This window comes from Melanerpes formicivorus, unplaced genomic scaffold (genome assembly GCF_026170545.1).
Source record: "Melanerpes formicivorus ecotype bairdi unplaced genomic scaffold, bMelFor1.0.p_v2 SCAF_88, whole genome shotgun sequence".
NCBI classification, from domain to species: domain Eukaryota; kingdom Metazoa; phylum Chordata; class Aves; order Piciformes; family Picidae; genus Melanerpes; species Melanerpes formicivorus.
The window spans coordinates 2,513,291-2,539,542 of NW_027142440.1; the positions used below are offsets into that span (position 1 = coordinate 2,513,291).

The window sequence follows — 26,252 nt, forward strand, 5'->3', positions numbered from 1 at the left end:
AGCTCTCATCCATCCAGGCACAGCACAGACAGGGACCTGATGGAGCAGGGCCAGAGGAGGCCACAGCAGTGCTGGCAGGGTGTGAGGCCAGGCTGAGAGAGCTGGGCTTGGGCAGCCTGCAGAGGAGGAGGCTCCAGGGAGAGCTTCTGGTGGCCTTGCAGTGCCTCAAGGGGAGATCAGAGAGCTGGGGACAGACTGCTGAGCAGGGCCAGGCCAAGGGGGGATGGTTTGAAGTGGGAGATTGAGAGTGAAGGGAGAAATGTTTGGTGCTGAGGGTGGGGAGAGCCTGGCCCAGGCTGCCCAGAGAGCTGCCCCATGGCTGGCAGCAGTGCAGGGCAGGTTGTGTGGGGCTGGGAGCAGCCTGCTGGGGTTGGGGATGGCCCTGGGGGCTGCAGGGGGTTGGACTGGATGGCCTTGAGAGGTCCCTTCCCACCCACCCCAGGCTGTGACTCCAGACATCTGTAGCACTGTGGCTGTGATTCTATGATCTTGGGGCACAGCCACCCCAGAGGGGTTAGCCTGTGCCAGGGGAGGTTGCCCTGGCTGGTGGCAAACACAGCTGTGACCCTCTGGAGCTGGAGGCTGGGGCTGCACCGAGGAGCAGAGGGAGCTGATGCTGCCCCCAGGAGAGGGAACAGCTGCCCCTGAGCCTCCTCTGCCAGGGGCTGCTCAGAAAGAGGGGAGAAGGAAACAGGGATGGGATGGGATGGGATGGGATGGAACAGGATGGGATGGGATGAGATGAAATAGGATGGGATGGGATGGGAAGGGATGGGATAGGATGGAATGGGATGGGATCAGATGAGGATGGGATGGATGGGATGGGATGGGATGAGATGAGAATGGGATGGGATGAGGTTGGGATGGGATGGAATAGTATGGGATGGGATGGGATGAGATGGAATAGGATGGGATGGGATGGGATGAGGTTGGGATGGGATGGGATGGGATGGAATAGGATGGGATGGAATGAGGTTGGGATGGGATGGATGGGATGGGATGGGATGAGATGAGAATGGGATGGGATGAGGTTGGTATGGGATGGAATAGGATGGGATAGGATGGGATGAGATGGAATAGGATGGGATGGGATGGGATGGGATGGGATGGGATGGGATGGGATGGGATGAGGTTGGGATGGGATGGGATGGGATGGGATGGGATGGGATGGAATAGGATGGGATGGAATGAGGTTGGGATGGGATGGATGGGATGAGATGAGGATGAGGATGGGATGGGATGAGGTTGGGATGGGATGGATGGGATGGGATGAGATGAGGATGGGATGGGATGAGGTTGGGATGGGATAAGATGGAATAGGATGGGATTGTATGGGATGGGATGGGATGGAATGAGGTTGGGATGGGATGGAATAGGATGGAATAGGATGGGATGAGATGGAATAAGATGGGATGGGATGAGATGGGATGGGATGGGTTGGATGAGATGGGATGGGTTGGATGGGATGGGATGAGGTTGGGATGGGATGAAATAGGATGGGATGAGATGGAATAAGGTGGGATGAGATGGGATGGGATAGGTTGGGATGGGATGGGATGAGGTTGGGATGGGATGGGATGGGATGGAATGGGATGGGAGGGATGGGATGGGATGGGATGGGTTGGATGGGATGGGATGGGATGGGATGAGATGGAATAGGATGGGATGGGATGGGATGGGAAGGGAAGGGATATCTGCCAGCAGCTTGGCTCAGGCCCGGAGCAGCCAGCCCCTGCATGCTGCTGGCTCTGTTCCCCCTGTTTCCAGCACATCTGCAGCAGGCACATGGCTGCAGGGCTGTCACTGCCCCCACACCTTGGCACCAGCTCTGGCATCTGCAGCTCCCCAGAGCGGCCCCAGAGCAGCCCCAGAGCGGCCCCAGAGCTTGGATGCCCCTGGCCAGACGTAATCCTGGGGCCCCAGGGTTCCCACAGCTGTCAAGGGGTGCTGGAGGAGGGGGAGGAGGGGGAGGAGGAGGGGGCTGTGGTGCTGCAACAGCTGCAGGAACACAGAGCTTTGTACTCCTGTGTGGTGAGAGGAGGGTGGGGAGTTTGGGAGGCCCTGATGGGCTCTTCTTCATTGTCCTCCTTCATTGTCACCATCTGCCCTGGTGGCACTGAGTGTCTGGAAGAGCTTTCAGGGCAGCCCTGGGCAGGGAGATCATCAGTGCTGGTAAAGGTCACTTCTGAAATGAATGCTGAGCAGTGCCCTGTCCCCAGCTGGGCTTCCAGGCAGCAGCCTCTGTGGGCAGGAGTGGGCAGGGTGTCCCTCAAGCCAGCAGGAACCCAGCCCTGCCCCTGGGGAGCTCCTGGGCCTCACCTTGGCTCAGTACCTGCTGCATTCAGATCTACAGAGGCACACAAGGGAAGAGCTCTCCTGTGGAGCCAGCCAAGGCTGGGGCTCAGGGAGGGAAGCCAGGGGAGACAGGGAGAAGACCCTCTGCCCTGGGGAGCTTTGGGTGCTGGGGAGCCCCAGCCCTGCACACAGCCCTCCTGTGGTCCCAGGCTTTGCTGTCCCTGCAGAAAGGTGCAGAGGCACCAAAGGGAGCAGCTGCCAGGACCAGCCAGAGGGGAGCAGCCCTTCCCACCCTGCCTTCAGGACACTGTTTTCAGAGGTGGCTTTGCTCTCCCTGAAAGCCAATTCTTGGGCTGCATCATCTGCTGCCCATGAAGCTGGCATCCACAGCCCCTCTGGGCAGCCTCTGAGCAGGAGACCTGGCCCAGGCTGAGAGCCCTGGGGGTGTTCAGTCTGGAGAGGAGAAGGCTGAGAGGGATCTGATCAATGCCTATCAATAGCTGAGGGCTGGGGGTCAGGAGGGAGGGGACAGGGCCAGGCTCTGTTCACCTGTGCCCTGGGATAGGCCAAGGGGCAATGGATGGAAACTGCAGCACAGGAGGTTCCACCTCAACAGGAGGAGGAACTTCTTCCCTGTGAGGCTCCCAGAGGCCTGGAGCAGGCTGCCCAGAGAGGTTGTGGAGTCTCCTGCTCTGGAGCCTCTCCAGCCCTGTGTGCCCTGTGCTGGATTCTCTGCTCCTGCTCTGGCAGGGGGTTGGGCTGGAAGCTCTCCAGAGGTCCCTTCCAACCCCTGACATCCTGTGAGCTGTGACCTGCAGGCCAGGGAGCCATGCTGGCTTTGGCCCTGGAAAGCATGATCACAGGCTCACAGGATGGTAGGGGTTGGAAGGGACCTCTGGAGAGCATGGTGATGAGACTGGGAGGGGATTGAACTGGGTGCCTCAGCTTCTCTCCTTCAACAGGTTTAGGACTTGGTTGCAGCTTCAGCCTTGGGAATCCCTGGGTGGGGGCTGGTGGTGGCATCTTCAGAGGCATTTCATGGATCAAATCCTGCTGCTGTAGCAGGGGGGCACACCCTGGCTTGCCCTCCAGGGTCAGCTTGGCAAAGCCACAGCATTTGCCATCACCTGAGAGTCTAGCTGGAGGCCTGTGTCTAGTGGGGTCCCTCAGGGGTCAGCACTGGGACCAGAGCTGTTCAATATATTCATCAGTGACCTGGATGAGGGCACAGAGGGCACTGCCAGTTTGCTGATGGCACCAAACTGAGTCTCCACTGACACAGGAGGGCTGTGCTGCCATTCAGCCAGACCTGGACAGGCTGAGAGCCAGGCAGGGAGAAACTGAATGAGAGCCAACAAGGGCAAGGGGAGAGTCTTGCACCTGGGAAAGAACAACCTCGTGGAACAGGAGAAGTTTGGGATTGACCTGTGGAAAGCAGTGAAGGGGAAAAGGACCTGGGGGGTCCTGGTGGAGGGGAGATTGACCATGAGCCAGCAATGTGCTCTGGTGGCCAGGAAGGCCAAGGGCATCCTGGGGTGGATCAGAAGGGCTGTGGTCAGTAGGTCAAGAGAGGTTCTCCTCCCTCTCTACTCTGCCCTGCTGAGGCCACATCTGGAATCTTGTGTCCTCCAGAAAGGACCTCAGGGAAGTGCTGGAGAAAGTCCAGCACAGAGCCACAAAGATGCTGAAGGCAGTGGAAGATCTTCCTGATGAGCAGAGCCTGAGGGAGCTGAGGGCTCTGTAGCCTGGAGAGGAGCAGGGGCAGATGTCTGGCACGGGCGGGCAGGGGCAGTGCTCAGCACGGGAGGGCAGGGGCAGTGCCTGGCAGCGCAGGGCAGGGGCAGTGCTCAGCACGGGAGGGCAGGGGCAGTGCCTGGCAGGGCAGGGCAGGGGCAGTGCTCAGCACGGGAGGGCAGGGGCAGTGCCTGGCACGGGAGGGCAGGGGCAGTGCTCAGCACGGGAGGGCAGGGGCAGTGCCTGGCACGGGAGGGCAGGGGCAGTGTCTGTCACGGCAGGGCAGAGGCAGTGCCCGGCACGGGAGGGCAGGGGCAGTGCCCGGCACGGGAGGGCAGGGGCAGTGCCTGGCACGGGAGGGCAGGGGCAGTGCTCAGCACGGGAGGGCAGGGGCAGTGCTCAGCACGGGAGGGCAGGGGCAGTGCCTGGCACGGGAGGGCAGGGGCAGTGCCTGGCACGGGCGGGCAGGGGCAGTGCCCAGCACGGGAGGGCAGGGGCAGTGCCCGGCACGGGCGGGCAGGGGCAGTGTCTGTCACGGGCGGGCAGGGGCAGTGCCTGGCACGGGCGGGCAGGGGCAGTGCTCAGCACGGGAGGGCAGGGGCAGTGCCCGGCACGGGCGGGCAGGGGCAGTGCCTGGCACGGGAGGGCAGGGGCAGTGCCTGGCACGGGCGGGCAGGGGCAGTGCCCGGCACGGGCGGGCAGGGGCAGTGCCCGGCGCGGCGCTGAGGGTGGTGCTGTCGCAGGGGGCAGGTGGCACAAGAGGCAGCTGAGCTACCGCCTGGTGAACTGGCCGCCCTACCTGCCGCGCCATGAGCTGCGCCTGGCCGTCAGGGCTGCCTTCCAGCTCTGGAGCAACGTCTCGGCCCTGCTCTTCTGGGAGGTGTGGGACGGCCCCGCCGACATCCGCCTCAGCTTCTTCCAGGGGGACCACAACGATGGCCTCAACAACGCCTTCGACGGACCAGGTGCTGGTCGCTCCCCCCTCGTAAGCTTCTCTTTTACACCCCGGGCTCCTCCCTGGGCTGGGGGTGATGGAGGTGAGACCCTGCCCCCGCTGCTCCTCCGATGTGGAGCTGCTGGAGCGGGGCCAGAGGAGGCCACAGAGGATCAGAGGGCTGGAGAACCTCCCCTGTGGGGACAGGATGAGAGAGCTGGGGCTGCTCAGCCTGGAGAAGGCTCTGGGGAGACCTTAGAGCAGCCCTCCAGTACCTGAAGGGGACCTACAGGAAGGCTGTGGAGGGACTTTTGACTGCAGTGACAGGATGAAGGACAATGGCTTGGAGCTGGAGGAGGGGAGACTGAGGCTGGAGAGGAGGAAGAGATTCTTTAGAGTGGGGGGTGGGGAGTCACTGGGCCAGGGTGCCCAGGGTTGAGGCTCCATCCCTGAACACATCCAAGATCAGGCTTGCTGTGGCCCTGGGCAGCCTGCTGTAGCTGGGGATGTCCCTGCTGCCTGCTAGGGGTGGCCAGGACGACCTTGGAAGATCCCTTCCAACCCAGTGCAATCTGTAACCCAGTTTGCTTCCTGATTTTGGGCTCCCCTTTCCAAACTCTGAGCTCTTCCAGTGGGGTGGCTGAGACCCTCAGGCTCATGACCTTTGAGGAGGACACCCTGACAGCATCCTCCAAGCCTGAGCTCTTTCCTCCCAGCTCAGCCTTTCTGCTTGGCCGCCACCAGGCAAGCCCAGATTGTGCTTTCTTGACCCCTTGCCCATCTTGAGTCACTGCAGTGGCTTCAGTCCCTGGGGCTGAGCCCAGCCACAAACCACAGAGCCCCCCCCCACAGAGCAGCTCCTGAGCTCCCACCACGCTCAGGGGAAGGCAGAAGCGGTTTGGGTTGCCCCTGCCGGGGGGAAATAGCCACAGGGAGCTGCTGAGGCTTCCCAAAGAGCTTCGGTGGCTGCACGTTTAAACACCACCAGAGCTGCCCTCCCAGCACTCAGCTTGTGGCTGAGGTCCTCTGCTGCCCCACGGTCCCTGACGGCTCTTGTGTCCGCAGGGGGCGCCCTGGCTCACGCCTTCTTCCCGCGCCGGGGGGAGGCTCACTTCGACAGCGCCGAGCGCTGGTCCCTGCGCAGCGGCAAAGGACGAAACCTCTTCGTGGTGCTGGCCCACGAGGTTGGCCACACCCTGGGGCTCCAGCACTCCCCTGTCAAGAGTGCCCTCATGTCCCCCTACTACAAGAAGCTCAGCAAGGACTTTGTCCTCAGCTGGGATGACATCTTGGCTGTCCAGAACCTGTATGGTGAGCCTGAGCTTCTCTGGGTACTCCTCGGCTCCTCCCGGGTGGTTCCTTGGGGTGGAGAGTGAGGAGCAGGGGGGGGTTGGACCTGATGATCTTTGGAGGTCCCTTCCAACCCCTGACATCCTGTGAGCAGGGAGGGGAGCAGGTTCCTTGGGGTGGAGAGTAAGGAGCAGGGGGGGGTTGGACTCAGTGGTCTTCAGAGGTCCCTTCCAACCCCTAACATCCTGTGAGCAGAGATGGGAGCAGGTTCCTTGGGGTGGAGAGTGAGGAGCAGGGGGGGTTTGGACTCAATGGTACTTCAGAGGTCCCTTCCAACCCTTAACATCCTGTGAGCAGGGAGGGGAGCAGGTTTCTGCAAGGGGAGAAGACTCTCTGCCAGGGGCATGGTGGGCATGGGCCCCAGGAGTGTCTGGAGCTCTGGGACAGCTCCCTAGCCCTGTGCTCACACAGAGCTCCTGGGACAGCTGTTTCCCTGCCCTGTCTCCCTGACTCACCAATCCTTGTTCCGTGCCAGGGAAGCCCTCCAAGGGCTCAGCCATCCAGCTCCCAGGAAAGGTCTTCACTCACTTCCAGGACTGGAGCTCAGGTCCTTATGGTGCAGACCAGCAGCAGAGGAGCCTCAGTGCCTATTACTGCCACTCCTTCTTTGATGCCATAACTGCTGGTGGGTGCTGCTGAGTGTTGCTGGGTGCTGCTGGGTGCTGCTGGGTGCTGCTGAGTGTTGCTGGGGGCTGCTGAGTGCTGCTGAGTCCTGGTGGGTGCTGGTGGGTGCTGCTAAGTGCTGGTGGGTGCTGCTGAGTCCTGGTGGGTGCTGGTGGGTGCTGGTGGGTGCTGCTGAGTCCTGGTGGGTGCTGGTGGGTGCTGCTGAGTGCTGCTGGGGGCTGCTGAGTCCTGGTGGGTGCTGCTGAGTGCTGGTGGGTGCTGCTGAGTGCTGGTGGGTGCTGCTGGGTGTTGATGAGTGCTGCTGGGTGCTAGTGGGTACAGCCCTCTCCCAGATCATGCCCCCATGCCTCTCACCCCCTGCTGCAGCAGCCTGTGCTGGCAAGCTCCAGCCATGGGTCTGGCTGGTCCACAGCCCCATGTGGCAGCACCACCACCTTGCTGCTGTAGAGTGGAGCAGCTTGAGAGCACAGCACTGGCTTGTGAGAGGGGAAAGCAGCATGAAACTTGGCCTGTGGCAAGGCTTGTTTGCTGCAGGAGCTCAGGCCTTGAGCAGGAGCTGTGGTCAGCTTTTGTCCTCTCCAGGCTGCAGTGGAGGTAATGAATGTGGTTGTTCAGCCTGGAGAGTAGAAGGCTCCAGGGAGAGCTTCTGGTGGCCTCTCAGGGCTTCAAGGGGAGATCAGAGAGCTGGGGACAGACTGCTGAGCAGGGCCTGCTGGGCCAGGCCAAGGGGGGATGGTTTGAACTGCAAGAGGGAGCTGGAGAGTGGAGAGGAGGGGAAATGTTTGGTGCTGAGGGTGGGGAGAGCCTGGCCCAGGCTGCCCAGAGAGCTGCCCCATGGCTGGCAGCAGTGCAGGACAGGTTGTGTGGGGCTGGGAGCAGCCTGCTGGGGTTGGGGCTCTGACTGCAGGAGCCTGGACTGGATGGCCTTGAGAGGTCCCTTCCCACCCAAGCCCTTCCATGATTCTCTGAATGCTGGAAGCTGAGGTGGCTGCAGAGGCAGAAGGGATCTCCCCAGATCAGAGCACCCCTGAAGCCCTGCAGAGCTGAGATGGGAGGAGAGGGAAGCCAGGGAGCGCTGGCTGGGAGGTGGGATGAGTTTCTCACCCAGGACCCCCTGACCCCTCCCTCTGCCCTGCAGATGCAGATCACACTCTCTACATCTTCAAGGGCAGCCACTTCTGGGTGGTGCCAGCGAGTGGCAATGCCAGCGACCCCCAGCCCCTGCAGCGCCGCTGGCCTGGGCTCCCTGCCGGCATCGACGCCAGCACCTGCTCCCCGCTCAGCGGCAGGTTCTACTTCTTCAAAGGTGGGTGAGACCTGGGCAGCTCAGCTCTCCTTGGGTTGCCACCCCCCCTGCAGGATGGCAAAGCCTCCAGGACCCCTGATCTGGATGGGCTGCAGAGCTGGGTGGAAGGGAACTTGAGGATGTTAACAAGGGAGAGTGTGAGGTCCTGGCCCTGGGGAGGAACAACCTCCTGCAGCAGCACAGCTGAGGGGGGACCTGCTGGGAAGCAGCTCCAAGGAGGAGGAGCTGGGAGTGCTGGGGGACAACAAGGTCCCCAGGAGGCAGCAATGTGTCCTGGGGGCCAAGAAGGCCAAGGGGGTCCTGGGGGGCAGGGAGAAGAGGGTGGCCAGCAGGGCAAGGGAGGTTCTTCTCCCCCTCTGATCTGCCCTAGGGAGGCCACATCTGGAGTGCTGGGTCCAGGTCTGGGCTCCCGAGTTTGGGGCTCTGAAGATGCTGAGGGGGATGGAACATCTCTGTGAGGAGCAAAGGCTGAGAGCCCTGGGGCTGAGAGCCTGCAGAAGAGCAGCCCCAGAGGGGAGCTGAGCAATGCTCAGCAAGAGCTAAAGGAGCTGTGGGGGGCAAGAGGCTGGGGCCAGGCTCTGCTGAGTGGTGGCCAGGGCCAGGCCAAGGGGCAGCCTTGGGCAGAGAGTGGAGGTCAGGAGGTTGGATGTGAAGAGGAGGAGAAAGTTGTTTGGTGTGAGGGTGCTGGAGGCCTGGAGCAGGCTGCCCAGAGAGGTTGTGGAGTGTCCTTGTGTGGAGAGCTTCCAACCCCCCCTGGGCATTGTGCTGCTGGGCAAGCTGCTGTGGGTGCCCTGCTTTAGGAGTGAGGTTGGCCTGGATGATCTCCAGAGGTCCCTTCCAACCCCTCCATGCTGGGGTTCTGTATGACCTTGGGCTTATCACCCCAGCACCTGCATCCCACCCTGGTACCTGCTTCCTCAGCAGCCCACCCAGGACAGCAGGGCTCCCCTGTGCTTGCAAACACACCCAGAGCATCAAACCCTTTGGACTCTCTGGTGGGAAGGCCAGAAGGGAGCTGAGATGAGCTCATGTTTTCATGGCTCACGTGGTTCCCTCATGCTTCCCTGGGCAGTGGCTGAGCTCCTCAGGGAGCTGAAATGTCATGGCCAGAGGGGGACAGGAAGGTCAAACCAGGCAGCCAGGCTGCCAGGGTCAGCCCCAACTTAATGGAAAGCAGTTGGAGGCTCCTCAGAAAGGGGCTTTGTTCCTGTGCCTGGGCAGGAGCCAGCAGCCCCTCTCCCTCCCCAGCCCTCCCTTGCTCCCCGGGGCTGGGTTTGGCTGTGGCTTGTGAGCAGAAAGAAGCTTTTGTCTGCCTGCTTCGTGGGGACAGGGCTCAGCCCAGCCTGGTGGCAGGTCCTGCTGCTGTGGTGCTGCTCCTGCTGCTGTGGTGCTGCTCCTGCTGCTGTGGTGCTGCTCCTGCCCGGCCCAGCCCAGCAGTCTGTGTCTGGCTGCCTCTCCCACTCACCCTGCAGGAGCAGGAGGGAGGTTTGGAGGGCCAGGCACACGCTGTGCTGGGTGACAAACTGGCTGATGCTGGGGCCCAAAGAGTGGTGAGGAGTGGAGTTAACTCCAGCTGGTGATGGTCACCGGTGCTGTGTTCCCCAGGGCTCAGGGCTGGGGCCCAGTGTCTGCAGCAATGATCTGGGTGGAGGGATTGAGGCCCCCTCAGTAAGTTTGCAGATGACACCAAGGAGGGAAAAGGAGCTGGGGGGTGCTGGTTGACAGCAGCTGAAGATGGAGCCAGGGTGATGCAGTGTTCACTGTTCCTGCCCCATCGCACCCATCCTGTGTGGGCAGCTGGGCAGGCTGCATGGATGTGCCAAGGTCAGTGGGGTGAGGCTCAGCAAGGCCAAGGGCTGGCTCCTGACCTTGGGTCACAGCAACCCCAGGAAGGCTCCAGGCTGGGGGCAGAGCAGCTTCAAACTGCCTGACAGAGAAGGACCTGGGGGTGTTGAACAGCACTGGCTGAAGATGAACCGGGGGTGCCCAGGTGGCCAAGAAGGTCCCCAGCAGCCTGGCCTGGAGCAGCAGTGGTGTGGGCAGCAGGAGAGGGCAGGGATTGTGCCCCTGGGCTGGGCATTGATGAAGCCACAGCTTGAGTGCTGGGTTCAGTTTTGTGTCTTCACTCCAAGAAGGACATTGAGGGGCTGGAGGAGGTCCAGAGAAGAGCAAGGCAGCTGGGGAAGGGTCTGGAGAGCAGGGCTGGGGAAGGGTCTGGAGAGCAGGGCTGGGGAGGGGTCTGGAGAGCAGGGCTGGGGAAGGGTCTGGAGAGCAGGGCTGGGGAAGGGTCTGGAGAACAGGGCTGGGGAGGGGTCTGGAGAGTTGGGCTGGGGAAGGGTCTGGAGAGCAGGGCTGGGGAGGGGTCTGGAGAGCAGGGCTGGGGAGGAGCAGCTGAGGGAGCTGGGGGTGTTGAGCCTGGAGCAGAGGAGGCTCCGTGGCAGAGTCCTCTGGAGCTGGTGCTGGGGGGCCCTGTCAGGATGGTCACTACCTGCTCTGCCCTGCTCTCCCCAGGCGGCCGCTGCTGGAGCTACAGAGGCTCCCGGCTGGAGCCAGGCTTCCCGCAGCAGTGCAGCGCCCGGGGGCTGCCGCGGCACCCCGACACCGTGCTCTACTTCCAGCCGCTGCGGCGCCTGGTGCTCTTCAAAGGCTCCAAGTACTTCGTGGCGAGCGAGGAGACCCTCAGCCTGGAGCCCTACTACCCCCGCAGCCTGCGGGACTGGCAGGGGGTGCCCCCGGGCACCGCGGGGGCCCTCACCCACCGCGACGGCTTCCTCTACTTCTTCCGGGACGATCAGTACTGGCAGTTCGACCGGGCGAAGCTGCGGGTGCTGGGCACCGGCAAATGGGCTGCCCGGCTGCCCTGGATGGGCTGCTGGGATGCCAAGGCTGGGCAGGTCCTCCTCTGAGCAGAGCCTGCTGGGGGGGCTGAGCCCCTCCTGGCTGGGCGTTGCCCACTCCCCTCTGTCTTGGACTCTGGGTTCTGTCTGGGTGGGGGTCGGCAGGGACCTGCAGGGGGCAGCTGGAGCTGTGGTTGGTGGAGCCATGCCCTGGCACAGCAGGGATGCAGCCAGGAAGGGGCAGCTGCCAGCCCAGCTGCCTCCTGCTTTGGCAGATGAAGGCCACAGAAACTGATGCAAGCCATGAGGAGGATCCTCCTCCCCTGATCTCCCCCCTTGCTGAGGAATGCTCAGGAGATGGTCACACAGCTTTTCCCAGCCTGGGGCTGGGGTTTGTGGGGGCTTCAGCTACTGCTGCCACCAGGCAGAGAAGTGCCTTGGTTGGTTTTGAATCACTGAACAGGATCATGGAATTGTTTTGGAAGAGACCTCTGAGATCATTAAGCTCAGCCCTGAGCCCAGCACTGCCAGGGCACCACCACACCATGGCCCTCAGCACCACATCTTTGAGACCCCTCCAGGCATGGGGACTCCACCACCTCCCTGGGCAGCCTGGGCCAGGCCTGGACAACCCTCAAAGGGAAGAAATTGTTCCTCAGCTCCAACCTAACCCTCCCCTGGAGCAACCTGAAGACATTTCCTCTTGTCCTGTCACTTGTTCCTTGAGAGGAGAAACCAAGTCCCACCTGGCTCCAACCTCCTCTCAGGGAGTTCCAGAGAGCAGTGAGGTCTCCCTCAGCCTCCTCTGCTCCAGACCAAACACCCCCAGCTCCCTCAGCTGCTCCTCCCCAGCCCTGCTCTCCAGACCCTTCCCCAGCTCTGTTGCCCTTCTCTGGACCTGCTCCATTCCCTCAGTGTCCTTCATGGAGTGAGAGGCCCAAAGCTGAGCCCAGGATTTGAGATGTGGCCTCAGCAGTGCTGAATTCAGGAGGACAATCCCTGCGCTGCTCCTGCTGGCCACACCATGGCTGCTCCAGGCCAGGCTGCTGGTGACCTTCTTGGCCAACTGGACACAAGACTGCGAATGTTTGCTTGTTGAAATGAAGAGACAAGAGGCATTTGGGCAAAAGCACAGGTCCCTGCTGAGCTTTGCCCCCACTGTGTGCACAGAGCCCCTGCTCCTGCCTCCTCCCTTGCCCCATGCTTGGGTGGTTGGCACACGGAGGACCCCATCCCCTGCAGGTGCTTTGCTGGGCTGTGTTCTCCTCCCAGCTCTCTGGTGAGGCCCCAGCTGGAGACACCCAGACCATGGGATGTGGGGGGAAAGCAGAAGGGTTTGGTGCAGGAACCTCTTGGGGGTGAAGGGCTTGGGGAGGTCCAGCTGTGGGACTGTGCTGGGCAGCTGGAGGGCAGCAGGGGCATTGCAGCTTGGCTTTCTGCTGGGCTTGGGAAGGCTGGGAGGGGATTCTTCAGTGTCTAATAAGGCTTGTGCTCACCTGTCCACCTTCCCTGTGTGCAGAGAGAGTGTCTGCCCTCTGCTCAGGCTCTGCAAGAGATGAGATCAACACATCTTTGAGTCCCCTGCCCCTCTGGCACGGTCGGATGAACAGGTTTGACAAAGTGGTGAGGGAGGTGGGGAAGAGGAGAAGGTGACAGGACAGACAGACATGTCCATGCATGCAGGCTGCCCAGGACAGCTCTGCTGCATGCTCCTCATTCCTTTCCCCGGGCAGGTTCCCCACCTGGCAACGCTGCAGGCTGCTGTGCACTCAGCCAGCCCTCACCTCTGCCGGCAGCGGCAGCTCCCTCAGCTTGGTGCTGCCCAGGACAGGGCTCAGCCTCCTGAAAACCTGAGAGCTGTGGGGATTCCTCCATGCTGGAGGGGCAGCTGGGGGTGGGGGGCTGCTGCTTTGCTGGTGGCTCCCCCAGGACCTGGAGCTTTGGCACTGGGCTGTGGCCGGTCCTGCCGTGCTGGAGCGCTGTGCCCAGAGTCACCAGGAGCAGCTCTGTGCATTGGCCATGGGGTGTGTGAGGGAGCAGCTCCTGCAGCAGCACAGACCTGGGGACCTCAGCTCAGGGCTCAGCATCTCAGGGGACTTTCACAGTTACCAAAGAGACCAGGCCATGTCCTTTGTGGGTTGAGTTGAGTGACAGTAGGGTGATGCTGCTCCAGGAGAGTCCCAAGGGCTTGGAGACCTGATGGCAAATAAAAGGAGCCTCTGGGTGAGCTGTGCTGAGGAGTGTGCTTCTTTTCATAGACTCAGAGAACTGTCAGGGTTGGAAGGGAGCTCAAGGCTCAGCCAGCTCCAACCCCCTGCCATGGGCAGGGACACCTCACACCAAAGCAGGTTGCTCACAGCCACCTCCAGCCTGGCTGCAAACACCTCCAGGCAGGAGGCTGCCACCACCTCCCTGGGCAACCTGTGCCAGGCTCTCACCAACCTCCTGGGGAACAACTTCTTCCTCACAGCCAATCTCAATCTCCCCACTTCTAGTTCTGCTCCATCCCCCCCAGTCCTATCCCTCCCTGACACCCTCAAAAGTCCCTCCCCAGCTTTCCTGCAGCCCCCTGCAGATCCTGGAAGGCCACAATGAGGTCTCCTGGGAGCCTTCTCCTCTCCAGCCTGCACAACCCCAACTCCCTCAGTCTGTCCTCACAGCAGAGCAGCTCCAGCCCTCTGCTCCTCCTCCTGGCCCTTCTCTGGACACCTTCCAGCACCTCCAGAGCCTTCCTGGCACAGAGGCTCCAGAACTGGCCCCAGAGCTCCAGCTGTGGTCTCAGCAGAGTGGAGCAGAGGGGCAGAATCCCCTCCCTGGCCCTGCTGACCACACTTCTCTTGCTGCAGCCCAGGCTCTGCTTGGCTCTCTGGGCTGCAAGTGCTCCCTGCTGGCTCCTGCTGAGCTTCTCCTCCCCCAGCACCCCCAAGGCCTTTTCTTCAGGGCTGCTCTCCAGCCAGTCCCTGCCCAGCCTCTATCAGTGCCTGGGATTGCCCTGCCCCAGCTGCAGGACCTTGCCCTTGGTCTTGTTGAACCTCCTGAGGTTGTCCTGGGCCCAGCTCTGCAGCCTGCCCAGGTCCCTCTGGATGGATCCTTGGCTCCAGCTGTCAGCAGCACCACACAGCTTGGTGCCATCAGCAGAGCTGCTGAGGGAGCCTCAGTGCCACTGTCCCTGGCACCGAGAAGGCTGCTGAACAGGAGTGGTGGCAGTGCTGACCCCTCAGGGACTCCACTTGTCCCTGGCCTCCACTTGGCCATGGAGAATGTCACACTCTTGTGTTTTTACTCTAAAGTCCATCTCCTGTTTCCTGAGAGGGCTGGATTCAGGTGGTGGGAGGGTGTTTGGGGCTGGACCTGAATTTGGCCTGGATCAAATCATAGAACACAGGATGGGCTGGGTTGGAAGCGACCTTAAAGCTCATCCAGCTCCAACCCCCTGCCATGGGCAGGGACACCTCCCACCAGCACAGCTTGCTCAGGGCCTCATCCAGCCTGGCCTTGAACACCTCCAGGCAGAGGTATCCACAGCTTCTCTGGGCAACCTGTGCCAGTGTCTCTCCACCCTCACAGCCAGGAGGACTTCTTTCTCATGTCCAGCCTAAATCTCCCCTGCTCTGGTTTCAGACCACTGTCCCTGAGGGGGAATGGATCCCTCTGAAAGCTCAGTGATGGGGCTGGAAACATGGGAAGTCTCTTCCCTGCCTCATCCCAAGTTACTGAGGGTTTCTCCACCCCTTGGGATGTGTCAACACCTTTTTACACCAGGGGGAATTCATGCTGATGGGGTCCCCCAGGGTGTCCACCTCCACCCCAGCCCATCATGGGGCTTGCCTCCTGAGGGACAGGCAGCACCCAGACCCTCCCCTGCTGCTCCTGTTTGCTTTCCTTCACATCACAACAGGCTGGGACACATCCTGCCCCTGCTGCCTGCACAGGCTCCCAGTGTTGGTGGGGGTTGGTCCTGCCTCCATCCATGCTCACATCCCTGCCTGGAGCTGTGCCTCTCCAGGCCCCTTGGCAGCTGCTGGCTGTGGGACCTGCAGTGTGATGCAGGATGGATGGAGCTGGGGGGGGTTGGATGGGGCTGGGGGGGAGGATGGATGGGGCTGGGGGGGAGGATGGATGGGGCTGGGGGGTGGATGGGGCTGGGGGGAAGGATGGATGGGGCTGGTAGGGGGCTGGATGAGGCTGGGGGTGCTGGATGGAGATGGTAGGGGGATGGATGGGGCTGATGGGGAGGATGGATGGGGCTGGGGGTGGATGGGGCTGGTGGGGAGGATGGATGGGGCTGGAGGGGAGGATGGATGGGGCTGGAGGGTGGATGGATGGGGCTGGTGGGGAGGATGGATGGGGCTGGAGGGGAGGATGGATGGGGCTGGAGGGTGGATGGATGGGGCTGGTGGGGAGGATGGATGGGGCTGGTGGGAGGATGGATGGGGCTGGGGGGTGGATGGATGGGGCTGGGGGGAGGATGGGGCTGGGGGTGGATGGGGCTGGGGGGTGGATGGATGGGGCTGGGGGGGTGGATGGATGGGGCTGGGGGAGAGGATGGGGCTGGGGGTGGATGGATGGGGCTCGGGGGAGGATGGATAGGGCTGGGGGGAGGATGGATGGATGGGGCTGGGGGGAGGATGGATGGGGCTGGGGGGAGGATGGATGGATGGGGCTGGGGGGAGGATGGATGGGGCTGGGGGGGAGGATGGGGCTGGGGGGGAGGATGGATGGGGCTGGGGTGTGGATGGATGGGGCTGGGGGGTGCTGGATGGAGAGGGCTGGCACTGGGCAAGGTCTTTCTGTCAGGACAGCTGCTCTGGGCTTCCAGCAGGCTTGGAGGAGCAGCAGCAGCTCTCCATGCACTGCTGTCTTGGGTTTAAGGGTCCAGCTGTACCCCAAGGGCACTCCACACCTGCAGGCCTGCAGAGAAGCAGCAGATTGTTGTCCTCATTTGTGTCCCCTTAGGAGAGAGCCACAGGGCTGGGTGCTGGGGATGGGACAGCCCTGAATCATCTTCCCTTTTGGGGCTGTCCCTTCACTCCCTCACTTGCCACCAGCTTTTCTGGGCCCATGTGCTGTGGGGTGCCCTGGGTCAGGAGTGATGGTGCTAGGGCTGGGGCTGAGCAGGACTGTGCTGCATCAGCTGCACACTGCATGGCTCAGGGGTGTCCAAGGGGAGATGGATTCACACCCTGAGCTCAGTCAGTCCCTCTTGGGTGCCCTGGCTGGAAATCCTGCGTCACAAGGGTCCTCTTCTCCTGCCAGGGTCAGATTGCTCTGGCCAGCCTGCCAGGCACTCCCCAGCCCTGGGGAATTGCTGGGATTCTTGCACTGCCTCCCCCAAAATGGCACAGCTGGGCCATGATCAGCAGTGAGCATCAGCAGCTGGCTCCAGGGAGAGGTCAGAGTCTCCTGACACAGCAGGAAGCTCTCCCCTGGCCCATGAGAGGCTCTGGTTCAGTCTCAAGGTGGGGGCAGGTCCTGGGTGGCTTTGCTGGGTGCTGGGGCAGCCCCACAAGCCCTGCCTTAGGGAGGGAGTCTCCAACATTCCCAACAGTGCCCACTCACCTCTGTGGTTACTCTCTTAAAGCCCCAGCTCCTGCAGTCACACCATGCCTGGGGATCAGCTCCTGCAGTCACACCATGCCTGGGCATCAGCTCCTGCACTCACACCATGCCTGGGGATCAGCTCCTGCACTCACACCATGCCTGGGGCCCAGCTCCTGCACTCACACCATGCCTGGGGATCAGCTCCTGCAGTCACACCATGCCTGGGGATCAGCTCCTGCACTCACACCATGCCTGGGGATCAGCTCCTGCACTCACACCATGCCTGGGGATCAGCTCCTGCACTCGCACCATGCCTGGGGATCAGCTCCTGCAGTCACACCATGCCTGGAGCCCAGCTCCTGCACTCACACCATGCCTGGGGATCAGCTCCTGGAGTCACAGCATGCCTGGGGCCCAGCTCCTGCAGTCACACCATGCCTGGGGATCAGCTCCTGCACTCACACCATCCCTGGAGCCCAGCTCCTGGGGTCACACCATGCCTGGAGGAGCTTTGGTTTTTGCTGAAGACTTCATTGTCATGGGCAGTTGAGGAAGAAGTTTGCAAGGGAGTGCTTGGCAGAGAAGCCCCAGAGGTGGGGCTGCAAATGTCCCCCACTCCCTGTTTTCATTTTATCTATTTCTTTCTGGGAAAGAGCCTGGGACAGGGCTGGTGGATTCCTGCGGTGATTTGCAGGTAGAGCTGCTGCCTCTCCTCAGAGCTTGGGCTGAGCCCTGACACTTCCCAAGCTGCAGGGATGGGAGGCTCAAGCTCTTGAGCAATGAGAGCTCCCAGGGAGCAAGGTCCTTGTGGAGCTCTGGCCCCCAGCCTTTGGAGTTGATAAGATCCATTTGTTCCCCACAGAGGGATGAAGGGATGAGCCTGCCTTTGTGTGCAGGGATTTGCACCCAAGGGTGAGGTTTTACACCACACACTCTGGCTCAGGCTGCTTGGGGCCCTGTGCAACCTGCTCCAGCTGCAGCTGTCCCTGCTGGCTGCAGGGGCTTGGACTGGATGAGCTTTCAAGGTCCCTTCCCACCCAACCCAGGCTGGGATTCCACGATCCTCTGGGCAGCCACTGAGGGGAAGCAAACAGAGGCGGCTGAGGGAAGGTGCTGGGATGCCGGGGGGGCGAGCAGCACAAGGGAGTGCTGCCCCGCGGCTTGGGGGTGGGAGGAGCTGGTGGAGGAGGAGCTGGTGGGCAAAGCGTGAAGGTCCGGGGCTGGTCGTCTCTCAGACCACCTCCTGGGGCCACGTCTTGGTGTAAATTGCACAGCAGGCGACGGCAGTGGTGTCTCTGTTGCTACCTCCCACGTCTTGCAGCCCTTCAGCCTCTTCCTCCTCCTCCAGCTCTCTTTGCTGGGACGTTTCTTGGTGGCACAGGGAACCCTCAAGGACAGCTGAGCTGAGGCCTTTGGCGGTTCCACCACCAGCAGGACCAGCTCTCTTAAAGGGATCTCTGCCCTGATCCCAGTGCAAACCCTCACCTTGGGATTTGGCTTTTTAGCTCCCAGTGCTGCTGTGCCCCAGGGTGCTCATGGGGAGGGCAGGAGGGGCGTTGGAGCTGCTCTGAGCATCACCCCCTTCCTCTCACCGCCCCTCTGGACACCCCAGCCAGGGAGGAGGGAGCTCTGCTGGGGCACCATGCTCAGGTGGGGCTCCTCATCATGATCTGTTTGGGCTTGCACAGCCTGGGGGTGCGTCTGAGCAGAGGAGCTGAGCCTGTGAAGTGGGTGTGGGAAGGTGGCTGCCTCAGGGCTGCAGTTCAGGGGTGCTGAGCCCTGGAGCTCCATCTTGTAGGATCCCCAGGTCACCCTGCCCGTGGTGGAGGTAGGTGCAGGGGTGATGGGGAGGGGACAAATCCCCCTCTTTTGGGGCTGGTGAGCTGCCCTGTAACCCTCTCCTGCCCCTGAGCCGGGGGCGGCCGGGGAAGGAGCAGGGTTGCGGGTGCTGAAGGGTTAATGGGGAGCGTTGGCAGCCCGTCCCTTGTCACCAAGGAGAAGGGAACAGCGCCTGGAAGGCAACAAAACACCTACTGCCCGGCAGGGCGAGCTGCGTTCCCCGCCTGGCTACAGCCCTCGGACCCCTAAGGGTTCCCTGCAGCGGGACGGCGGCACCGTGCCGGGCGGCAGAGAGCGAGCGGCGCCGGGTGAGTGTGGCTGCTGGGCACAGCGGCTCCCCGTGTCCCCTTCGCCCCTGGCCCTCATCACCTCCCCTCGATCTCCTCCCAGTCTTATGGCACGATGTGGGGCGCGCCGGGCACGGCGGTGCGCAGCATCCGTCCCTACCAGTCCAGCCAGCAGTACCTCTACGCCATGAAGGAGGACTTGGCGGAGTGGCTGAAGGAGTTGTACGACCTGGACATCGAGGTGGGCACCTTCATGGAGGTGCTGGAGACGGGGGCCGTGCTCTGCTCCCACGCCAACAACGTCACCCACGTGGCCGGGGAGTTCGCCCGTGCCCGCCCAGATGTGGCTTGCCACCTCCCCCTGCCCAGCGCCGGCGTCACCTGCAACCTCACGGCGCAGCCGGGCACCTTCCAGGCCAGGGACAACGTCTCCAACTTCATCCAGTGGTGCAGGAAGGAGATGGACATTCAAGGTAGGATGCTGGGCGCCAGCCACCCTGTGCCCCTGTGGGCAGTTCTCCTCCAGCTGCTCCTGGCATCGTGCTTTCCCATGCGCCCCCCGAAGCTGGTGCCACCCCAGCGCTGGGCAGTGCCACGCACACGACAGTTCCCCGAGCTGGGGTTTCTTGCACAAGCTCCACAGGGTGGGGGCACGTGGTGGGCATGTTTGCTTGGGTGCATAAGTGGGCTGGGGGTTGGGTGTGGGCAGGGGGCGTGCTGCAGCCTGACTCTGCCGTGCATGGCATGATCTCTCAGGTGAAAGGACATCAGGAGCGGTCCTGGCTCCAAGCAGAGTCTGTCACCCTGTCCCCACCACCAGTGGGTGTCTGGGAAGGCCATGGGCAGGGAGTGAGACATCCTCAGCACACCCAGGCACCAGGGTGTGCGGCTCTGGGCTGCTGCCAGGCAGCTGTGGTGCCTTTGCCTGTAGATGTCTCCTCCTCTATCCCTCTTGCTCCACTAAGTTGTCCCAGCTCACGCTGGACCCGACCCTATTCCCAGGGGATGGCTCCAGGGAGTGACATCCCTTTGGCTGGGCTTTGCCTCCACCTGTGCCCCACGTCCCCTCTGTCCCCATACCCACGTGCCTGCCCTGGCTCAGCCCAGCCCTGTCCCGCCCCCAGATGTTCTGATGTTCGAGACAGAGGACTTGGTGCTGAGGAAGAATGAGAAGAACTTTGTGCTGTGCCTGCTGGAGCTGGCACGCCGGGCTGCCCGCTTCGGCATGCGTGCCCCAACCCTGGTGCAGATGGAGGAGGAGATCGAGGAGGAGATGCGCCAGGAGCTGGACCTGCCCCCTGCAGACTCCTCCCTGCCTCGGCCCTCCAGGAAACCCCGGGACCTCCACCACCTCGACCAGATGGTACAGAGGGGCATGGGAGGGTAACGGGGATGGAGGTGGGGATGCAGGTGAGGATGGGGACGCTGATGGGGAGGGGGAGAGGGATAGAGATGTGGATGTGGATGGAAATGGAGATGGGATAGGGATAGGGATAGGGATAGGGATAGGGATAGGGATAGGGATGGAAATGGAGATGGGGGTGGAGATAGGAATGGGGATGGAAGTAGAGATAGGGATGGGGATGGAAGTGGAGATAGGGATAGGGATAGGCATAGGGATAGGGATAGGCATAGGGATAAGCATAGGGATAGGCATAGGGATAGGGATAGGGATAGGGATAGGGATAGGGATAGGGATAGGGATAGGGATAGGGATGGATAGGGATAGGGATGGAAATGGAGCTGGGGATGGAGATAGGGATGGGGATGGAAGTGGAGATGAAGATAGGGATAGGGATAGGGATAGGGATAGGGATAGGGATAGGGATAGGGATAGGGATGTGGATGGAAATGGAGATGGGGATGGAGATGAGGATAGAGATAGGGATGGGGATGGAAGTGGAGATGGAGATGATAGGGATAGGGATGAGGATGGAGATGGAGATGGGGATAGAGATGGGGATAAAGATGGAGATGGGGATGGCCAGCCCAGGACCTTTGCCCCAGTCAGAACCCATCCCTGCTGCCTGCAGGTCCAGCACCTGGTGAGTCGCTGTACCTGCCCTGTGCAGTTCCCCATGGTGAAGCTCTCGGACGGCAAATACCGCGTGGGTGACTCTGACAGCGTCATCTTTGTCCGGGTGAGCCTGCTGCACCCTGCCCTCGGGGCACGGGCTCCGGGGATCCTGCCAGCAGCCATCCCCAGAGCTGTTCTGCCGCAGCAGGGCAGCCTGGCTCTGTGGTGTGCTGTATGGATGTCCCCAGGACAAAACCTGCTGTCCCGTGCCAAGCCAGAGCCAAGCTGTACCCAGCAGTGGGAACCCTGCGATGCTCTGTCCCTGCCTGGACCTGCACCCAGGCCAGGCCTTCCCAAAGGGCTCATGGTGGGGCAGAGGGGTTTTCCAAAGGGCTTTCCACCCTCCTTGGGATGATGAAACCTGCCTGTCAGCATGGCAGAGGGAGCTGGCACCTTCCCTGCCCTGGGGAAGCTCAGCTGGGGACCAAGCCTCGGAAGGCCTGGTGGCACTTAGGGCAAGCCCACGTCTCTTGGAGCCCATCTGAGCCTGGCACCCCCAGGCTGCTTAAAACCAGACGAGGGTGCCATGGGTGCCCCCTGCACCCTGACAGCACACGGCATCCCGAGCAGATCCTGCGGGAACACGTCATGGTGCGGGTCGGGGGCGGCTGGGACACGCTGGAGCACTACCTGGACAAGCACGACCCCTGCCGCTGCACCTCGCTCTGTGAGTCCCCAAGGCCCGGGGCTGGGCTGGCCTGGTGGGGGAGGTCCCGCACCGGGCTCGCTGCTTCCAAGGGTGTTTGCAAGAGCTGGGAGCTTCGCTGCGCACGGTCTGGGTTTGGGGAACTCTCTTCGGCTTTGGTGGCCACTAGAGGTCACAGCAGGCTTTGGGATGGAGCTTCCCCCCTCCCTTTCCTCCGCCCCGATCCCCAGCGAGCCCTTTGCTGGGCGCGCAGATTTGCAGCGGCAGCCCCAGGTCCGGGGTGCTGGATGCTGGGCGAGGGCCGGGTGGGCTGCACCAGGGAGTGGGGGGTGGTGGATCGAGAACTGAGCTGCATGCCACCCCCCCGATTTCCCCGCAGCTCACAAGCAGGCCTGGAGGAGCAGGACCCCCCAGCAGCAAGTGCAACACGAGGTCTGGCTGTGCCCGGCGCCCAGGGCAGCCACCCGCGGACCCCCGCGGCCCTCGCTGCTGGTCAGCCGCTCCCAGAGTCCTCTGCCCCCTGTGACCTGGGGGGGCAGAGTCACTCCTGGCCCCCGGGCCCCTGCCACCCCCGTGCCGGACGGCTTGGGTCACCCAGCAGGTGCCAGCCCTGGCCAGGAGGTGGTGCAGAGCCAGAGGGTCCCTTTGGGCAGGTGAGTGACCACAGACTCACAGAAGGGGTTGGGCTGGAAGGGACCTCAAAGCTCATCCAGCTCCAACCCTTCTGCTATGGGCAGGGACACCTCCCACCAGCACAGGTTGCTCAAGGCCTCATCCAGCCGGCCTTCAACACTTCCAGAGAGGGGACAGCCACAGCCTCCCTGGGCAGCCTGTGCCAGGGTCTCACCACCTTCACTATCAAGAATTTCTTCCTCATCTCCTGTCTCAGTCTCCCCTCTCCCAGCTCAAAGCCATTGTTCCTCATCCTGGCACTCCCAGCCCTTGGCCAAAGTCCCTCCCCAGCTCTCCTGGAGCCCTTCAGCTACTGGAAGGTTGCTCTGAGCTCTCCCTGGAGCCTTTTCTTCTCCAGGCTGCACAGCCCCAGCTCTCCCAGCCTGGCCTCACAGCAGAAGTTCTGCAGTCCCCTGATCCTCTTCATGGCCTCCTTTGGACCCTCTCCAGCAGTTCCAGGTCCTCCTTGTGCTGGGGGCACCAGAGCTGGGCATGGTGCTCCAGGTGGGGTCTCATGAAAGCAGAGCTGCTCACACTGGTGATGCAGAGACTCTTCATGCTCTGGTTTCAGAGCAGCTTTCCTCACAGCCCTGATTTTTTCCCCCCTCCCATCACTGATTTTTTCCTCTCCCTTCTGGAGGTGCTCAGCACCAGGCTGGATGGGAGACACAGCAGCCCCTCAGACCCTCTCTGCTCTCTCTTTGCAGGACACAGCAGCCAGCACCATCCAGGTCACCCACCCGACCCAGCTCCCCTGGCCACAGGGTGACAGGGCAGGCACCCACCCGGGCACCCACCCCTTCCCGCCTGGCCCCCAGCAGGAAGGACAGCGTCAGGGTCCCCAGGGTGACACCGACAAGGGGCAGGGCCGCGGCACTCAGCTCCCAGCTGACTCCGGCACCATCGACAAGCACCCAGCAAGGAGGCAGAGTGTCCGCAGTGGCTGCCAGGCCCCAGGAAGGGGGGGTCCCGGCTGCGGTGCCAGCCCGTGCCCCCAGCCCCGTCAAGGTCTGTGCCCCCTCCCCACGGCAGGGAGACTCACAGAGCCAGAAAAGCCGTCGGGAAGAGAGCCGGGCAGCCCCCGGCCGGGGCCAACCGGGGGCCAACAGACGCCAGCCCTCACCCCAGAACTGCTCCAGCCAGGCCCTGAAGCAGAACAGGAGCTGTAACCCCCCCGGCAGGGCCAGCCCCGCCTGCTGCCAGCCCCCCACCCCCCCAGCCCCTTCTGCAGATGGCTGCAAGGGCTGCGCTGCCGTGGGGAGGTCCTGGCAGTGCCACCCAGCCCCGAACCCAGGAGCTGGGGGGTACCGAGGGACCTGGGGTGCAGGCAGGTGACCCGAAGGGACCCTGCGGGAGCAAGAGGCTCCAGGGCTGCTGGGGGCACAGGCAGCCCCCCGGCTATGGCAAAGTGCTGGAGGAGCTCAGCCGCGGGTGGCAGCCCCTGCGCCCCGTGGGGCAGGGGAGCTGGGTCCCCAAAAAGTCCCCACCAGCCACCCTGCAGCCCCCGACCCTTCCGGCCGGAGGGGATGCAGGGCAGCCGGGGGCAGGGGGCCAGACGCCGCAGGGGGCCAGGGCCGGCAGCGTCCCCAAGGCGCGGCGGTGCCTGAAGAAGCCTGAGCGCATCCCCTCCATCTACAAGCTGAAGCTGCGGCCCAAGGCGCGGCCCCGGCGAGACCACCGCCCGGGCAAGCGCCCCTCGCGTATCCCCACCCCGCTGGGGCACCGCCCGCAGGGCCCCCGGCGCCGGCAGCAGCCCCCAGCGCCCCCCCGGCGCCCCCAGGACGGTGGCACCCAGCCCAGGGACAAGCCCTCCCCGGCTGACAGCGGGGCCTGGCTGACTGAGGATGATGAGGAGTCGTGGGTCTGATCCCCACCCGGGTTCTGGGGGACGGACCCCTGGCTCATCCTAGGGCAGGAGTGATGCCTGAGGTTGGCACGGGCAGTGCCATGGGTTTGCTGCCAGGCCAGCTGGGGGGGTCCCATCTCGCTCTTGGGGGCTGCAGCCCCTCCTTCCCCATGGGTGCTTTTGGGACTGGTCACTCTCCTCCTAACCAGCTGCTCTGAGCTGAGTGGAAACCCCCAGCCCCAGGTGGGGAGAATGGGGTGAGGGCTGTGCACCCCTGTGGTGTCCCCCTGAGGTGAGGGCACCTCACCCCTGGCATCCAAGCCTGCAAACCACCTGGCACCTCAGCCTGTCTGCCCAGGGACACCAACCATCCCCACCTCTGACAGCCCCAGGAGCCTTAATGGGGCCTGGGGGTCGCAGGGGGTGACCCTTGCTGTGCCCTGTGAGAGTCCTAATGGGTGGAGGTGAGAGACCCAGGGAGGCTGATGGTCGCCTTGGTGGTGATGGGCAGGGGGATGGCTGTCACCAAGGGGCACTGCTGAGCCTGCAGCCATGGACCTGGCCATGGCTGTGCAATAGAGATGTGCCAAAGCTCTTCTGCTCCAGCATCTTCTCTGCGTGGGTGGGGAGGGGCAGAGGATCCTCCTGAGGGGGGGTCATGGCTGCTGCCAGTCTGCTGTCTGTGTGCACACCAGATGCCCCTCTACAGGCATGCTGAATCCAGACCCGCAGAGCAGCAGCGAAAGTGAGCACCGGGGCCCTGTGGATGCCAAACCTGCTTCCAGAACTCCTCCGTTCACAGGGCAGAAGCAACTCCCCGCCCCCCGGGGACCATTGTCTCCCGCAGAAGGTCTGTGGGTGGCGAGCAGAGAGCAGCCAGGCAGGTACGGAACAAGGCGGGACAGACCTGATTTTTAATTCGATTTCAAAGGGGGTGCAGGGTGTTACAGGCAGTGTAGACACCTCGGGAATCTCCAACAAGAAGTCCAGGGAGGAAGGGAAAGCCAAGTCCAGGCAGTCGGGATGCTCACTGGGGAGGAGAGGCAATGCCCTGGCTGGGGCTGGACTGAAACCTGGCGCCGCTTCCCGCGGCGGGAGCCTGGCTCCGCCCTGGGGACGTCCTCAGCCTCTCCCAGGCTCAGGAACAGGTTGGTTTCAGCAGGACCAGGCTGGTGATGTTTGGTCTGAGGCAAACACTTGGTACCAAGGGTGTGAGTAGGGGCAAGGTGCAGGTGGCTGCTAGCTGCTGCTGTGCCCCTGGCTGCTTTGATCCCTGCGAGCCTGGCCTTGCGCTGCACCTCCCTGCCCAGTCAGCCCTGCCTGCACCTGGGGGGTACCACTGCCCAGTCAGCCCTGCCTGCACCCAGTGGGTACCATCACTTGGTTATCCCTGCCTGCACCCAGTGGGTACCACTGCCCAGTCAGCCCTGCCTGCACCTGGGGGGTACCACTGCCCAGTCAGCCCTGCCTGCACCTGGGGGGTACCACTGCCCAGTCAGCCCTGCCTGCACCCAGTGGGTACCACTGCCCAGTCAGCCTTGCCTGCACCCAGTGGGTACCACTGCCCAGTCAGCCCTGCCTGCACCCAGTGGGTACCATCACCTGGTCATCCCTACCTGCACCCAGCTGGTACCATCACCTGGCTATCCCTGCCTGCACCCAGTGGGTACCACCATCCTGGTCATCCCTGCCTGCACCCAACTGGCACCATCACCTGGTCATCCCTGCCTGCACCCAGCTGGTACCACCATCCTGGTCATCCCTGCCTGCACCCAGCTGGTACCATCACCTGGCTATCCCTGCCTGCACCCAGCTGGTGCCATCACCTGGCTATCCCTACCTGCCCCCAGCTGGTACCATCACTTGGTCATCCCTGCCTGCACCCAGTGGGTACCACTGCCCAGTTATCCCTACCTGCCCCCAGCTGGTACCATCACCTGGCTATCCCTGCCTGCCCCCAGCTGGTACCATCACCTGGCTATCCCTACCTGCCCCCAGCTGGTACCATCACCTGGCTATCCCTGCCTGCCCCCAGCTGGTACCATCACCTGGCTATCCCTGCCTGCCCCCAGCTGGTACCATCACCTGGCTATCCCTACCTGCCCCCAGCTGGTGCCATCACCTGGCTATTCCTGCCTGCCCCCAGCTGGTACCATCACCTGGCTATCCCTGCCTGCACCCAGTGGGTACCACTGCCCAGTTATCTCTACCTGCACCTGGTCAGGGCCACTGCCTCCCCCCCTGTGCTGGGGCTTGGGGGCAGC

The 26,252-nt window shown here is 62.8% G+C and overlaps 2 protein-coding genes across 2 annotated transcripts in view; both read left to right on the plus strand.

The window, feature by feature from the left end:
* MMP28 (matrix metallopeptidase 28) overlaps positions 1–13,298 on the plus strand; it is a 30,459-nt gene extending 17,161 nt beyond the window's left edge. Inside the window, exons 4-8 of the mRNA XM_068165358.1 lie at positions 4,773–4,994; positions 6,029–6,274; positions 6,789–6,938; positions 8,076–8,243; positions 10,755–13,298. Of these exons, the coding sequence (XP_068021459.1) occupies positions 4,773–4,994; positions 6,029–6,274; positions 6,789–6,938; positions 8,076–8,243; positions 10,755–11,149 (1,181 nt within the window). The 3' untranslated portion in view covers positions 11,150–13,298. The remainder of the gene's footprint in view (positions 1–4,772; positions 4,995–6,028; positions 6,275–6,788; positions 6,939–8,075; positions 8,244–10,754) is intronic.
* A 5,358-nt stretch (positions 13,299–18,656) lies between these two features.
* Positions 18,657–24,546, plus strand: GAS2L2 (growth arrest specific 2 like 2). Its single transcript, XM_068165411.1, has 8 exons — positions 18,657–18,768; positions 18,851–19,220; positions 19,872–20,110; positions 20,781–20,888; positions 21,395–21,491; positions 21,850–22,123; positions 22,850–23,150; positions 23,374–24,546. The coding sequence occupies exons 2-8, from the start codon at positions 18,863–18,865 to the stop codon at positions 24,007–24,009; spliced, it is 2,013 nt and encodes a 670-aa protein (XP_068021512.1). The 5' UTR covers positions 18,657–18,768; positions 18,851–18,862; the 3' UTR covers positions 24,010–24,546.
* The last annotated feature ends 1,706 nt before the right edge of the window (positions 24,547–26,252 follow it).

Coding starts and splice junctions, on each gene's coding strand:
- GAS2L2 (XM_068165411.1), top strand. CDS start 18,863: ATGTGGGGCGCGCCGGGCACGGCGGTGCGCAGCATCCGTCCCTACCAG. Junction 20,889..21,394: donor ACAGCGTCATCTTTGTCCGG/GTGAGCCTGCTG, acceptor CATCCCGAGCAG/ATCCTGCGGGAACACGTCAT. Junction 21,492..21,849: donor CTGCCGCTGCACCTCGCTCT/GTGAGTCCCCAA, acceptor ATTTCCCCGCAG/CTCACAAGCAGGCCTGGAGG.